This window comes from Salminus brasiliensis, chromosome 2 (genome assembly GCF_030463535.1).
Source record: "Salminus brasiliensis chromosome 2, fSalBra1.hap2, whole genome shotgun sequence".
Classification (NCBI taxonomy): Eukaryota; Metazoa; Chordata; class Actinopteri; order Characiformes; family Bryconidae; genus Salminus; species Salminus brasiliensis.
The window spans coordinates 53,947,807-53,963,947 of NC_132879.1; the positions used below are offsets into that span (position 1 = coordinate 53,947,807).

The window sequence follows — 16,141 nt, forward strand, 5'->3', positions numbered from 1 at the left end:
GCGTCAAAATAAAAATCACTAATAATAACAGTGTCAAAATAAAAATCACTAATAATAACAGACAGCGTCAAAATAAAAGTTACCAATAATAACAAACAGTTTCAAAATAAAAGTCACTAAATAACAGTGTCAAAATAAGTCATAATAATAAACAGTGTCAAACTTAAAAATCGCTAATAATAACAGTGTCAAAATAATAGTCACTAATTATAACAAACAGACAGTGTCAAAATAAAAGTCACTTATAGAAACAAACAGGGAGTTTCAAGAGTCACTAATAAAAATTAATGAACAGACAGTGTCAAAAAAAGTCACTGATACAAACTAAGGCGAGTTAAAGTCACCAGTCCAAATGAAGCAGTAACACAAAAGCTCAAAGCTAAAACTACTGCCTCTCCCTTTCTTCTTTGTTGCCGATGTGAAAAAATATCCAATCTGTGAGTTTACACCAATGGAAATATATGACGTTATTACTAATGATAATAATATTAATACGTTCTATGGACCTTTAAAGCATTAGATAAGAGGGGTAAGGAAATATATATATTAATGGATTAATATGCACATATAAAATATAATATATATATGTATAAAACACAGTATAGATTTTTAATTAACAGCTTAGATGTAAAGATTGGTGCAAGGCTGTGGTTCACTTTGTGTAGTGCTTAAACCCTGATCACTAGATCCCACTTTTCTTGTACTCAGATTTATGCAGAGGGTATTTATTCATACCATGACAGTTTTCCTAAAATGTCATTTTAAAAAATTGCAGTAAATTGTCTTGCCAACAGTATTATCATAATATATCAAAACACAATGAATTGTAACTCGTGTATTGGGAAGTGTATTACTTACACAGCCCTTTTTTACAACACTATAGGCTGTTGCCTACCTATATCGGCCCACCCCACTGGTCACCCCCCCTCTGGGCCCCTGATTTATGAGATTTCAGTGTGTATATATTTATGTGCTGGTGTACGTGAGAGATGCGCCGTTGAGGTTCGAGTGAATCCGACAGTGATTGGAACACAGTGCAGCCTTTGCTATCTTACTAGTCTGCTGTGAAAGTCATGTAACTGGATTATGTGGTCGCTTGGTGAAAGAGGGGGTGTGTGAACACATGTGCATGTGTGTGCATGTGTGTGTGTCCTGTCTACTGAACCAGCCTCCCTGCAGCGCGACATTGAAATCAGGGCTTGAACAGCTCTGTCTACAGAAAGCACTACAGAAATCACTACATTTCTAATGTCTTATGTACGCTGACTTTTCCCTTTCCCTCAGATCCTGACGATCGCGATGCGGCTGGGAGCTCATTAATATCTTGAATGGGAATTGAGAGAGCTCCACATTTGCACTCGTCTGTTATCTGTTTCTCCCGCCTGTTTTTAAGCCATTGTTTGCTTTTGACATGTGTGCCAGTTTCTTGACAGCTCAACAACCCTTTCCGGGACGTGTGACATTAGCTTAATGAATATTTTATCAGTCGTAGTGAATGAAACTGTACGTTATTGGACCCATCAGTAACATTTCTGATTTACTCTATTATTATGATTAAATAATATATCTTATAATATATATATATATATATATATATATATATATATATATATATATATATATATATGTAGTCTGGTGTGTGTGTGGAGAGCAGAGTTCTGTTAGTGGGAGGAGTGGGACGCTCAGACGGACTAAGGGGTCCGAACTGCACCAGTGAGTAGAGCTCAGAACCACCAACTCCACTATTCTCTACCTTTACTGTGGAGAGGAGAGACAGAACCGCTACATCACACCCAGACTGTCATAATAAAAGTCCCTAATCCATGTGAAAAAACAGACCATGCCAAAAGTCCCTAATACAAAGAAATGAAAGTCACTAATACAAACAGTGTTAAAATTAAAATCACTATTAATAACAAACAGTGTCAAAATAAAAATTATATATAAAAAATATATATGTGAAAGGATTGAATGTATACAGTCTCTTCTTATTAGAGTGTTGTCAGGATATTCGGAGATAGTTCATTATAGACTATATATATATATATATATATATATATATATATATATATATATATATATATATATATGTGTGTGTGTGTGTGTGTGTATATATATATATATATATATATACACAACATTTATACCTGTATAAATTAAGAAACCATAAGAAGTGACAGTATCTGTTATGTCACCATAATATAATTTGACTTCCATCAAGCAACAGGAGAAAAGCTGTTCATAAACTCAGCTAAATCAACTAAATCAAGTTTTTTATTAGTCATATATTTTAAAATCAACTAAAAAATATTTTAGTGACCTAAACAACTTTTAACACAAGCAGGTTTGACCTGGACTAAATGACTTGGACTAAAATCTTTTTACATCGACTTCAATTAAAAGTCAAGCCATGTTTTTCCTCCTCCTGTAAAGTTGTCCTTTTGGAGATACAAGGTACTCGCGCGACAACGGCAATAAATGGCCTACATTTAAGCTGCTTCCACTTGCCAGGATACCATTTCTGCAGCGTATCCCAGTGAGTGCTTTTAGTGCTCCGGCTTTTTAAGAACATGCCATCCCAGCGCCTGAAAACAGAATGCTTTGTGGAGGAGGCTTGGCACCTCATTGGTCCTCATTGTCTCGTTCTCCTCTTCCCTGCGTCTCTCATTCTCTCTCTCTTTTCTCCCCCCCCCCGCCTCCATCGCCTGCAGTGAAAGGTTCTTTGTGAAGCTAAATAAGAACGGAGTGCCCAAGTCTCCAGAGAAGACAGAGAGACAGTGTACCCTTTTTGTGGTGAGTGTTAAGAGAGAGTGTCAAAACAATCCAGCTAATTGCACAAAGAGAAAGCTCTGTGCGGTGATACAGCGCTCTGTGTTCATTAAAGCTCGCTCTGTTGTTTCTGTGTAGGACTTGGGGAGCGGTGACCTGCGGAAGGACGTCTATATCGTTGTTCACATCATTAGAATAGGTAAGAGTTCTGTTAACAGCGTATTTCTCTTGTTTTGCTGGCAAGATCTATTACTTGGCAGGTCGTACAAGTTACAGTAAAGCCTTTGCTCTCAAAACAGCATCAGTCCTTCGTGGAATTCAAGTCAAGTCAGATTTATTTGTATAGCGTTTTTTACAACTGTTGTCGTCACAAAGCAGCTTTACATAATTAGTCATTAGTAAAAGACAGAGACAAAAAAAAATAACATAAGAAGACATGAAGGATCAAAGACCCCCAGTGAGCCCCAACGGTGACAGTGGCAAGGAAGACCTCCCTCAGAGCTGGAGGAAGAAACCTTGGGAGGAACCAAGACTCACAAGAGGGACCCGACCCGTCCTCCTCTGATCAGAACTATTTATTAATTATTGATAAAAATGACCGAACCAGATACAGCAGATAGTTAATAGTGGCAGATAGTTACGAGTCCATTTAGGTTTGAACATGGTCATTAAACAGGTAGAGTTGGTAGGAGGGTGTGCAGCTAGTCTGGTTTGGGTGGTGGTGGGTGGGGAGCCTGATGGTCAGACTGGTAGGTGGCAGCTGGTCTGACGCAGGTAGAGTGCCCTCAACACTAGGAGGGTGAAGACTAGCACTGTCTCAATGTGTCAGGTAGCCAGTGTGCTCGGAGAAAATGAAAAACCGAGGAAGTGCCATTAACCCTGAGAGAGCAAAGTGCTCTCAATTGTGCTCTCTCCGATTTCGGCTGCTGATGGCAAGCAGCATGACAGGGGACTCAGGCAGTGCCTTAGTCCACTGGGCCACTCGAAGCGCCATAGAGAACCCCTATCACTAGCAATGCCACCCAATACTAGGAAGGTAAAGACTAGCACATGTCTCCTCCAACACTCGTGAATCCAGCCACTGCCTCGTTGTTAATCTGTCGGTAATGCCGCATCGCTAGGTATCCCCAAAAATGTATCTCTTAGTCTGTACTTCTGCTCTTTCAACAGAATTTCTCCACTTTATTGAGCCTAAAGTGAGGAATCCTCATTAAAAAGTTACATCATGCTTTTGTCCCCTTTAGTGGCCGAGGGTTAATCATTATTGTAATATTGGCCTTATGCAATATTGATATTACAGTAGGCTGCAAGATGCAAATAAGCTCTCTAACAAATTACAGCTTTGTTATGTTGTGGGCTGAGTGACCTCAGCCCGTCCAGATGAGCCGATGTGGGTGTTTCTGATTAAGCAGGTTATTTACAGGACCGCCGGTCAACAGTTTTGCTTTCAGCCACTTTTCACGTCTGCTATGTTGAGATACATGCAATTAAAATGCACTCTTAAAAAAAAATGAGGGTGCTACACCCTTAAGCGGTGGTTTCACAGAGAACCCTATTTATAGAGCTGTGTGAGTGTGATGAGGCTTTATGTTAATGTGAGGATTCTTAAACCTATGAAATGAGAATCTGTGGAGAAAAAAACACTGCATGTCCAAAAGTTTGTAGACACCTGCTCCTGAAGAGTTACTTTTTCTTTTCCCTTAAGCAGTAACAGCCTCTACTCTTGCACTGGGTCCTTTATGGAACCAAAAATGGTTCTTATCTGGCATCACACACTTTGTAGCACCTTTATTTGTTGGAGTGTATGTAGAACAATGCGGTCATAACATGGTCCACATTGTGCAGCACTGGTTCCTTTGTTTCCATTTAACTGTTGCTGATGCCTTGGCTAAGTGCCTGGGCTACCCTGCAGGCATGTAATATCCTTCTCAGAATGGTTTATGCATATGTGTGTATGTGTGTGTGTGTGTGTGTGTGTGCTTGTGTAGGACGCATGGGGGCTGGCGAGAAGAAGAACACATGCAATGTGCAGTACAGACGTCCGTTCGGCTGTGCTGTGGTCAGCATCGCTGATCTCCTCACCGCGGACTCAAAAGATGACCACCTCCTCAAAGTCTATGCGTGAGTGACCTGAAACTGCTACCACGCCTCAATCACTCATACCAGCACCAAGCCTTCATTCACTGCTTTGAGCCATAATTCAGCCAACCCCCCCTACTAAGTGAAGTGTCTGGATACTTTTGTACATATAGTGTATAATACAAAAACAAGGCAAAGGTCATCTAGAGAGTAGTAGTACAAAAATGAAATGTACAAACATATCCCTGTACTCCCAGTCTAGTCGAGCAGCCAAGATATGTGTGTGCCCAAAGGTTGTTATTTCAGGTTTATGTCTTATTATAATCACATTTATTTGAGATTTAGTTTTTCGATATATCGATATTTTTCTACAACCCTAGAACCTAGTGGATGGTGTCTGAGGGTCCTAAACTAAGTTGGACTTGTTTGTAAATCTTCCTCCACCAAAAATCCCTTTTAGTTCAGGCATAAGCTTAATTTAAGCTGCCTCCTAGCCACTGGGCAGATCTCTGGACATACACATATTGAATGTGAAGTCACTTGGTGCACAGAATGATCGCCCCAGGGAATAGAAATTGGTATAGACACATTAATAGCATGACCTACATTGCACTGAAATGGCCAGACAAACCTATTTAACTTCATCCTCTGACCACTCTCTCTCTTTCTCTCACACAGACACACACACTAATGCACGCACATACACAGGCTTTATGGCTATTAGGATAATTACACCCCTGCTGCGTATATTACATTGTGAGTACATGCAGTACTGACTGTGATTGTGACTGCCATTCTGCTCTTTGCATTACAGCTGCAACACAGAGAGTGACTGGAACCAAATCCATGAGAACATCATTAAAAAAGTGAACTCCCGATATAACCTCTCAGGGTCCAACACAGGTAAGGCCGGCATTGGATTTCAAACCCATACCAAGAACTGACCTGACCGAACAGTCAGAGATAGCAGAGTTGGCATTGGCGGGGATTATCCGCTCAAGCTGCAGTGGTGGAAAGTTCTGCTAGATCATCTGAAAAGTTACTGTAGATCAGGGGTATCTAATCTTATCCGCAGAGGACTGGTGTGGCTGCAGGATTTCATTCCGATTAAGCTGGAGCACATTTCTTTTCCATTTAATCAAGTGTGCTTCAGATCTGCTGGATTAAAGTCTGCCAGCACACCTTTGCAGATAGGATTAGAGACCCCTGCTGTAGACTAACTAAGGTAGTGGTGGGCAATAGGACGAATATACTGTTGTGGGTAATTATGGTGCGGTATCCTTTCCTCAGTATATCATGGATATTGTCGGTACTTCTCAAACACTGAATAACTGCATGTATCATAATAAAAAATTACACTAAGAGGCTGTGAATAACAACAGCAACTAGTGTACAGTATCAGCATACACTAAATAGTAACAAGTAAGGGTGTAGCAGGACACACAACTGCATGGTTTCCCACCACAGTTCGGTACGAGTACGATACAATGTGGAAATTTATTTGTGTCATTTAAACAAACAGTTGTTTCATCTGGTGCCATATAGCGCCCCCTTGTGGTAGTTGATGCAGCCTGTAGTGTGTTAATTATGCAGCAAAGTGTAAATGTTAGCATGTTTCCACTCGCACACACACCAAAACGCTAACACATCGTCCTCGCCAGATCCTCAATGATTTCATGAGTTAAAATATTTAACATTGAAAAATTTCTGATTTTAAAGCCAGAATTTTGGTGAAACCCCTGTTTCTGTTCAGTGGTTTCAAACCAAAAGGTGAGAACAGTGAGAGATAAAGAATGAAGAGAGAAAAGAAGAGGAAAAAATGCCTGACTCTCAATACGCACCAGCAAGAGGAAGAAAAACATGAGGGGGGGGGGGCAAACAAGACTACAGTTACCATAGCAAATACCTAAACCACTACGGTTCCCACAATATCATACAAATTATCGTATCGTATTACCCTGATAGCTCATACAGGGTATTCTCCTTGAGATATGTGTGCACTAGACCCCTGAACTATGCACCGTTACACCCATAGTAACAAGCAAGGTCCTGTGGACATTTTTGAGCACAATGAGCATCGAAATGTCTGATAAATGTGGGCACAGATTTGCATTAAAAGACCACCTTTCCAACTGTTAAGCATGTAAGTGAAGTGTTGCAGCCAGTGGCACAGGGAACTGTGTACTGGAAGAGGGAAGCAGGGGTTTATTCAGTTATATTCAATTTATCAGCTAAAGCCTTTTCCTGGTAACAGCATGCTGCATGATGTATGACTTAATGACTTAATGACTTAATGACTCTCACAGAAACTTGAGTTTCTGTTTGCTAGATCGTAATAAATTCAGACATGAGCTTGCATGAAGGCAGCCTCAGGGCCTCGTCTGTTTATGCTAATGAAATCTTTATAGGCTGTGTATGTTCAAAGCAGCAGAAGGGAAAAGGAAGAAATGCAAAGATAGCTTAAAGGATTTGATGCGTAGCGCAAAAGGGACAATCTTTTGGAACGATCTGCAGCCTCGTGCCATTTCTTCTGCCTCTGGAAAGCGCGGCGTCAAAAAGCGACGGATATTGAATAATCGCAAGCAGTGTGAGGGAACACATTAATTACCATGACTGACACAAAGTCATTTACTCAGCGGCCTTATCCGCAGTGATGTGCGGAGCGCGTCTGGCAAGGAACAATACCTCGCGCCGGCATGATGTCCCTCAAAATCCTTAATGAAAGATTCCTCCTGAATAAATGAAGATATGATTTCTGCAAATGGGAATTGATGGGCGAGAAAAAAAAAAAAAACATTTCTGTGAATTCTTATTGAACGCTGGCTCGGGAGAGGCGTCGCGAGAAGATCATATTCATATGCGTGGAGTGATAAACACTTATCGACCATTTCAGCGCTGTTAGATTAATCCCCCAACATTATATTACATGCTGTGTTATTATAGTGCTTATGCTGAGAGGTGGTTAAAGGAACAAGATTATTGGGGCTTATTAGTGCTAACAGCCGGCGGATTTCACTGGAATTAAATTTGTACTGTATATTGGAGGTAAATAATTAAGTCAGTGCTTGAAATCTTTTTTTCTTTCATTTTTTTAACATTGCTTGCATGGCTGCACTTACGTATTTACACCAACCGTCCTCGTCAATAACACCTCCTCCTTGTTTCTGCACTCACTGTCCATTACATCAGCTCGGTTTACCGTACAGGAGCACTGTGTAGTTCTGATTAGTAGAACTCCTGACTGTTGTCCATCTGCATGCTTTGTTATCAGCCTCCTTTCACCCTGTTCTTCAATGGTCAGGACCCCACAGGACTGACCACCACAGAGCAGACTGTAGTATTAAGGTGGTGTCATGGTGGTGGTGTGTTAGTAGTTGTGTAGTAGTGTGTTGCGTTGGTGGTACAAGTGGATCAATAGTCCACCAACCGGAAACATCCAGCCAGCAGCGTCCTGTGGGCTGCAGCGTCCTGTGAGCACTGATGAAGGACCAGAGGATGACCAACACAAGCTGTGCAGCAGCAGATTAGAGAGCTTCTGCCTCTGACTCTACATCTACAAGGTGGTCCAGCTAGCTTGAAGTGTCTAATAGAATGGACAGTGAGTGGACAAACTCTAGCTCAACACACACTACTAACACACTCACCACCACCATGTCGGTCAGTGTCACTGCAGTGCTGAGAATGACCCACCACCCAAATACTACAGCCTGCTCTGTGGTGGTCAGTCCTGTGGGGTCCTGAGCATTGAAGAACAGGGTGAAAGGAGGCTAATTAACAAAGTATGCAGAGAAACAGATGGACACAGTCTGGACTTCTACTAATTAGAACTACACAGTGCTCCTGTATGGTCAGTGAGCTAATGTAATGAACAATGAGTGGAGAAACAAGGAGGTGGTTTTAATGAAGTGGCCGGCCGGCGCTTAATTGTACGAGCGCTCGCGTGTTGTTGTTGCTTCAGCTCTGCCTGGGTAACTGGGTTCACTCTACCGCAGCGCTCATGCACTGAATCTGCCTGCATGATTAATGGAGAGTTTGTGTTCGCTCAGCAATTGATTCTCAGACAGGACTTTTCCGAGCCCACTCTGTTAAACAGCGTTTATCAGACGTGAGGCTCGTGGCCTTTGAATGCCTGCCAGATAGGGCCATCGATCGGCCTGAGCGCTGGCCGTGTCCAGTCACTGTTTTTCATTTGCCTACTGAGCACAAATGAATTACCAGAGAAAGACCAGGATGCACAGTGAGCATTAATCATGCCTTGATTGACACAAATGACTTTTCCGTGTATCAGTTGTGAGCCTATTATAAAACAGCTTGTTCTACTGCAGTGCATTCAATAACAAAAACCCTGTACTGTAAACCTGAAAATATGAAACTAACGCATTTCCGCAGTTTATTGTTTATTATTTTGGATTTATTAAGCTTAATTAAAAGCAAATGTTTGGTGTAAATATCTTACAAATGCTAAAATTGTGGTGAATGAGAGTGCTACTTTACCTTACCATGGCCTGGATCTTTAAAAAAGCTGTATTTTGGCCCAAATATAACCATTTAGTGTCATAATTATCTGTGATGTTGCCTGTAGGGGCATTAAACCTGTTAAAATATATCTAGTCCTGTTCATTATTACTGTAAACACTGTTACACTATATGGACAAAAGTATTGGGACACCTGCTTATTCATTGTTTCTTCCAAAATCAAGGGTAATAAAAAGAGTTGATCCTGCTTTTGGAGTTGGAATAACTGTCTCTACTGTCCAGGGAATAAAGCTTTCTACTAGATTTTGGAGGAGCATTGCTGTAAGGATTTGATTGTATGAGTGAGTGTTAGTGAGGTCAGGATGTTGGATGCTCACCACTCTACCTCATCATCCCCAACTCATCCTAAAAGTATTGGATGGAGCACCAACCATCATTCCAGATGCTGGTGGGCTTTATACCTCCTAAACTACGCCTGGCATCAGTCCTATTCTGTTGGCAGTACTTCTCTACGGGAACTAGACTAGAGTTGTATGTGTGTATGCATTAGCTGACTGCAGTCATTAGAAGGGATGTCCACAAATATTTGGATAGTATATAGTAAATAGCATATAGTGTTAGAAATGGTGTGGTTAATGAGATAAGTCTATGAGTGCTGTTTTAGCCTGTAGTGGCTATTTTTGTGCCAAAACTTTTATATTTGTGACCATTTAGTGGAGTTATTATCTGTGATGGAGCTTTTTGGGACATCAGATTTGCCACAACTGGGGACTTAACCATTTAATTCCGCAGAAAGTTGGAAATCATCCAGATCCAGTGTTTTATGCTAATTTTCAAACTCTCTGCAAAGTCTCTGCAAACCTCATGTTATGCTCCTAGATTGGGACTGTAGCTGGAAATCACCTTGGTAACTTCCTCTATCTTTTAGACTGTGATTCATCAAAAGCCAAAAATGACATCTTCAAGCTTTAGGAAGCGTAACCCATCACTTTTTCCGCACTGAACTGCTGCGTCTGCATGTGGCCTAATGTGGGCCGCCTTACATCACGCACTAATAGCTGCGAAAGGGAAGTGAAACCCTTTGAGAGGAAGATGCTCCACTGCTGTGTTGATGCTGGAGTTACTTGTTTGTCAGAGTGATTCAGACGGGAGTCAAATTCAAATGTAAGAAAAAGGCTAATGTAGTCGTGAATGTATACACAGATCAGCCATAACATTAGCACCGCCTGCCTAAAATTGAATAGGTACTCCTTGCGCTGCCTATTCGAGGCAAGGATTCCACAAGACCTCTGAAGGTTCCTGCTGTGCTATCTGGCACCAAGACTAAAGCTGGGATCATTTCAGTCCTGTAAGTTGTGACGTGAGGCCTCCATGGATTCACTTTTGCACTTTTGGTCTTTGGACTTTTTGGACCTGCCTGATGTTCTGGAGATGTTCTGACCCAGTCGTCTAGCCATCATACTTTGATTCTTGTCAAAGTGCCTCCAGAGATTCTTACACTTTTAACCCCTTCATCACCTTCAAGAACTGACTGTTCACCTCCTGCCTAGTATATAGATCCCACCCCTTGACAGATGAAGCCACTGTAGATGAAGATAGTCAGTGGTACTAATGTTATGGCTGGAAGTAGATACAGTATAGAAAGCATAGATGGCATATTACAGTAAAGCTGCTTTTAAACTCAATGCTCCACCAATGCTTTAGCCAATGGGGGCGGGCAGGCGGGCGGTCACTGGTGTACAGTAGATTAAGAGGAACCATCAGCTTTTGCACTTTAGGTGACCTTGTGCGTGGGGGTCATGAGCTCAGCGTTATGAAGATCTGCGTATGCTACACATGTCCCATTGAAAGCAATGTGCTTGAAAGCCGAGCAGTGGATTTGACACATTGTAATTGTGAAAGCAGCTTAATTAGTCACGGTAAAAGAAGGACAGTTGGTTGGAAAGGTGTGTAGGAGAGCCTGTCACTCTGCACCTCGCCGCATTTCAAAAGCATCGTCGTATTCATGGAGTTCATGTAACCATCTACATGGGGGTGTGCAGTACTGAAAATGGCTTCTAGCGTTTTGGCAATGAACTTTTAATTAGGCAAAGAACCATTTAGGTGTCTAAGAGGTTCTTTGAGTTGCTGTGGTTCTGTATAGAATCGTTATCTTTACTGAAGACATTTAAGACATTTTAGCAGATGCTCTTCTCCAGAGCGACTTACAAAAGTGCTTCACTATTTACCCAAGAAAAACCTCAGCTAGTTTAAATAGACTAATAAGTCAAAGATCCTCTAAGTTTAGACTCTACTAAACGCAAGTCAGTAAGGAGACCACTCTACTATTCGCCCAAGTTCTGTCAGAAGAGGAGGGTCTTCGGTCTGGGTTTGAAGACAGTGAGCGTTGGACTCTGCTGTTCGGACACCCAGGGGAAGCTCGTTCCACCCCTTTGGTGCAGGACAGAAAAAAGTCTGGACGCTCGTCTTCCGTGGATTTTGAGGGATGGCGGGTCGAGCCGAGCCGTACTTGAAGCTGGAAGGGCTCTTGGTGCAGATCAGCTTTTGACCATCGCCATCATGTACGGAGGGGCTGGCTGGTCCGTTCTGGGCTTTGTAGGCCAGCGTCAGGGTTTTGAATCTGATGCAGGCAGCAGCTACAGGAAGCCAGTGAAGAGAGAACACAGTTCCCTTTTTTTTGCCATTACTTTTCCATTGACATTCTACGAGCTTAGTGTCTGCAGATGAGCACCTGTGTCAACAGTAAATTAGGAATTAGGAGTGTCTGGACATGTTTGGATGTATAATGTTTGTGGCAACGAGAGAGAATAGCGGATACTGACAGCGAGAGCTTCCAGTTGAGAGGTACAGAGCACCTGGGAAGTACTGGACGGTTTGTGGTGCCAAGCAGAATGCTAATGAACAGTTGTAACCCTGGCCTTGGCATTGTAAAGAGGCTGGCAGACTGTGTGTGTGTGTGTGTGTGTGTGTGTGTGTGTGTGTGTGTGTGTGAGGGCATGTGTGCTCTGGGGCTCAAGCACATGAAAGGGAAAGAGAGTTGCCTTGAGGTTGGTGCAATACACCTAACCCAGAGGGAGAAGCCTCCCCTCACTGATTATTCATAAAGCCAGAGCTGCTCCCCTCACTGTGCCTCTGTGCCCTAATTGACGTGAAACTGGAGCTGAACTCCACTATCATTGCACTGCAGCTGTGCACATTTCTGTGTGTGTGTGTGTGTGGGTGGGTGGGTGTTATTGCATTAGCTGGGGGTGGGGTTATTATAGCAGTCTTGTAATTGATTGCATGTCATTTTGTCACAGACTTGACGAACGTCTGTTGTCATAAGGGTGGCCAATATAATTTTGCAATTGTAATATACACCACATGTCCAAATGTTTGTGGACACCCCTTTTTAATCAGTGCTTTTAGCTACTTTAAGCTGGAGCAGATAGGCTAGAGGGGTATAAAGCTATGTTCTCTGGAATGATGGACGGTTCTCCATCCAATACTTTTAGGATGTGTTGGGGTGGCCTTACCAATGCCGTAGTGGCTGAATGCAATCAGATCCTCACAGCAGTGCTCCAGAATCTTGTAACACGTCTTCCCTGGACAGGAGAGACAGTTACTCCAGCTAAAGCAGAATAAACTCTTTTTAAATACCCTTGATTGCAAAGTGTCCAAATACTTTTGTCCATTTAATGTATTTATTAGAGATTAAATGGATCACGGATAATCTGTGATCCGGATAATACAGAATTGTAAATGAACGGAAAGAGCAATCGGGCAAATGGTAAAAAAAAAATAAGATGAATAGAAAATGATAATGACATAGTGGAGCTACTTGTTGCTATGCAGATTATGTGGTTACTATGCACTGGTTGTTGTTGGTTACAGGCTTTTAGTGGTCTAAATCTGCATTTCCTAGAATGCATGCAGTCATTCAGTGTTTCAGAAGCAATGATAATATCAGAGATGTACCAGTGTTTTGCAGTCATTCATCCCTTCACTACGGCGGCTCTAGAGCATCCCACGTCGGTACCCTATTATCATGTTCTTTTGGACATCGGTCCAATCGTGTCCTTTGCCCATTACGTTCATTTTGCCCTCTTCAACAACTGACTGGTGTGCTTGCTTATTTACACGTGCAGAAAACCCTGTCATGTGGCATCCATGGCGTCCCCGGTCGAATTCATTCCAGACCCGGGATAGTCATAATGTCCCCATATGACTGTAACAGGGGTGCGAAGGGTGGTGGCATCTCGAATACCACTGGCCATTGATGCCAGAAGGGAACGGCGGCGAGTGGTTAGTCCCACTATTACGTAGGTGGTCATAACATTCTGACATGACTGTGTACACTGCCAACCTCTCTGACGTCAAGCCGGTTACTTTCAGCATATAACAACACCTTGTACAATAAATTGACAAAAGTATTGGGACACAGTGGGACATAATCATTGAATTCAGGTGTTTCAGTCAGTCCCATAGCTGCCATAGCTGTATAAAATCAAGCCTCTAGCTATACAGTCTAGCTGAGAGCAGCTAAACCTGCCTGTTCATGCTGACGTGATGAGTGTCGTTACTGCAGGCCGTACAACTTTATAAGAGTAAAAATGGAAAATAAAAATAAATGTAAATAGTGCCATTTGAAAACAGCATGGGTTGGTGTGTTTATGAGTTTGCTGGATGAATAAGGTGTTGTGTTCCTTGTCTCCCCAGGCCTTGCAGTGGCTCTCCAGTTACTGCATGGAGACATTGAGCAGTTGAGGAGGGAGTACATGGCTATTTTCTCACGAGGAGTGTCCATCACCAGGAAACTGGGCTTCTCTGATGTCATCATGCCAGGTAAGCAAGGCTAAAGTCATGTGTTTTGATCCACCCTCTTCCACAACAATGAGCTGATCATCTTTCATAAAATTATGAGCTGTCCTTGAGTTGCCACACTATATAGACAAAAGTATTGGGACACCTGTTAAATTATTGTTTATTAAAAAATTCTACTAGATTTTGGAGTAATTATTAGCTACTATTACTTTAAGTTGCACCCATTGCTGACACAGATGCTTAGCATGTCTAGGCACTGTAGAGAAGTCGTGCCAATAGAATAGGACACTCTGGAGCAGATAAACCTGTTTGCACCATGATGCCTAATGCCAGGTGTGGGCTAGAGGGCTATAAATATATCAGCTAGACTGCATAGCTAAAGGCTTGATTTTATACAGCTATGGCAGCTATGGGACTGACTGAAACACCTGAATTCAATGATTATGTCCCACTGTGTCCCAATACTTTTGTCAATTTATTGTACAAGGTGTTGTTATGTGCTGAAAGTGACCGGCTTGACGTCAGAGCCCTCCAGCATTTAGCTGTAGAGCAGTGGAGGAACTGTGTTCTCTGGGATGATGGATGGAGCTCAATCTATTAATTTTGGGGTGAGTTAGGGATGGTGGAGGTGGGGTGGTGATCATCCAGCATCCTGACCTCTCTAACACTTCTGTCACTGAATGCAACAATCAAATCCTCACAGCAATGCTGCTCCAAAATCTAGTAGAAAGCCTTCTTCTCTGGACAGTAGAGACAGTTACTTGTAGTAACAGATAGTTAGTTAGACAGATAGTACTGATTTTAATACCCTTGATTTCAGAAGAAACAATGAATGAGCAGGTGTCCCAATACTTTTGTCTATATGTGTGTGGGTACTTTTTTTTTATTGAGAATGGAGGTAGGTGAAATTTTGTGTCTTAGGCTTTCGCCATATGAATGTTCCCTCACTTGAAAATATGGGTGCCCTCAGGCTGCTTGGTGTATTTTTTAGTATTTCGGTGCAGGGGGTGTTTGTCAGACCGCACACCCTTTTTTGCTGTGTGTGTGTGTGTGTGTGTGTGTGTGTGTGTGTGTGTGTGTGTGTGTGTGCGCATTTGTGCTGTTTTTTTTCATTCCCTCTCATTAACCAACCTCTGCCCCTCATCTTAGAAACATGTCCTGACAATTTACTGTAAGGATTTGGCCGTTTCCCCGGCAACGGTTGGTATGGCAGTAAATCTCGATAGCTCAGGCTTTAAAGTCCAGCCTTGGTCAGTGAGAGATGTCAAACCGAGAACACGCACTCAGCCCAAGTGTGTGTACACATTGTGAGGTTAGAATACACACACACACACACACGCACTCCCCTAGGCACGCACTTCTCAGTGTGTTTGGCTAAAGCAGCGGGAGGAAGTGTTTTCTGCCACCTCCTGTGCAGAAATGCCGTGTTGCCTCACCAGCCCGCTTCTCCAAAAAGCTATTTATACAAGCCGGTTCCACGCTGCCCTGTGCTCTGCTGCCTCCACCATTCTGTAGCCTCTTTAATCCAGGCTCTAGGAAACGGTCTGGGCCACCCATGCATGCAGCCGCTCGGCCTGTAATTACTGCCCGTACAAAGGAGCAGGCCCGCAAAAGTGCCTTCTCCTCAAAGGGATATGGCTGCTAGAGCCTGAACTGTTGGTCTGAACCAGACAGGATCTGACTGTTCACTTCCTCCTCAGTCCAGTTCAGCTCTCCTTTTCTTAAGTACCTGTCAGGCCTGGGTCGGGTTCAGATTTCTTATTCAGGCTTCTTCTTATTCATGGACTATTTCCATCCTTATAATTGGCTTTGGACTGCGTTGAAGCCCAACTCTCCATTGATTTTTAAATGGTTCTTTGAGTGATTCCATAGAAGAACCACATTTGGTTCCATAAAGAACCATGTTTGTGATAGAGATGAGTGGGTGTGAGGAACCATCACTTGATATAATGGAGTATAAAGGTTCTGCACACTTCACACACATCTCTCCAATGCTGGGAAATCCAGGATTCAA

General features: G+C 42.5%; 1 protein-coding gene across 4 annotated transcripts in view; it reads left to right on the forward strand.

The window, feature by feature from the left end:
* The window catches only part of dock4b (dedicator of cytokinesis 4b), a 162,497-nt gene that overhangs the window by 67,060 nt on the left and 79,296 nt on the right, over nucleotides 1-16,141 (forward strand). For all 4 annotated transcript variants that reach the window (XM_072673179.1, XM_072673180.1, XM_072673182.1 and 1 more), the window contains exons 9-13: nucleotides 2,712-2,793; nucleotides 2,908-2,968; nucleotides 4,758-4,890; nucleotides 5,663-5,751; nucleotides 14,023-14,148. In XM_072673179.1, the coding sequence (XP_072529280.1) occupies nucleotides 2,712-2,793; nucleotides 2,908-2,968; nucleotides 4,758-4,890; nucleotides 5,663-5,751; nucleotides 14,023-14,148 (491 nt within the window). The remainder of the gene's footprint in view (nucleotides 1-2,711; nucleotides 2,794-2,907; nucleotides 2,969-4,757; nucleotides 4,891-5,662; nucleotides 5,752-14,022; nucleotides 14,149-16,141) is intronic.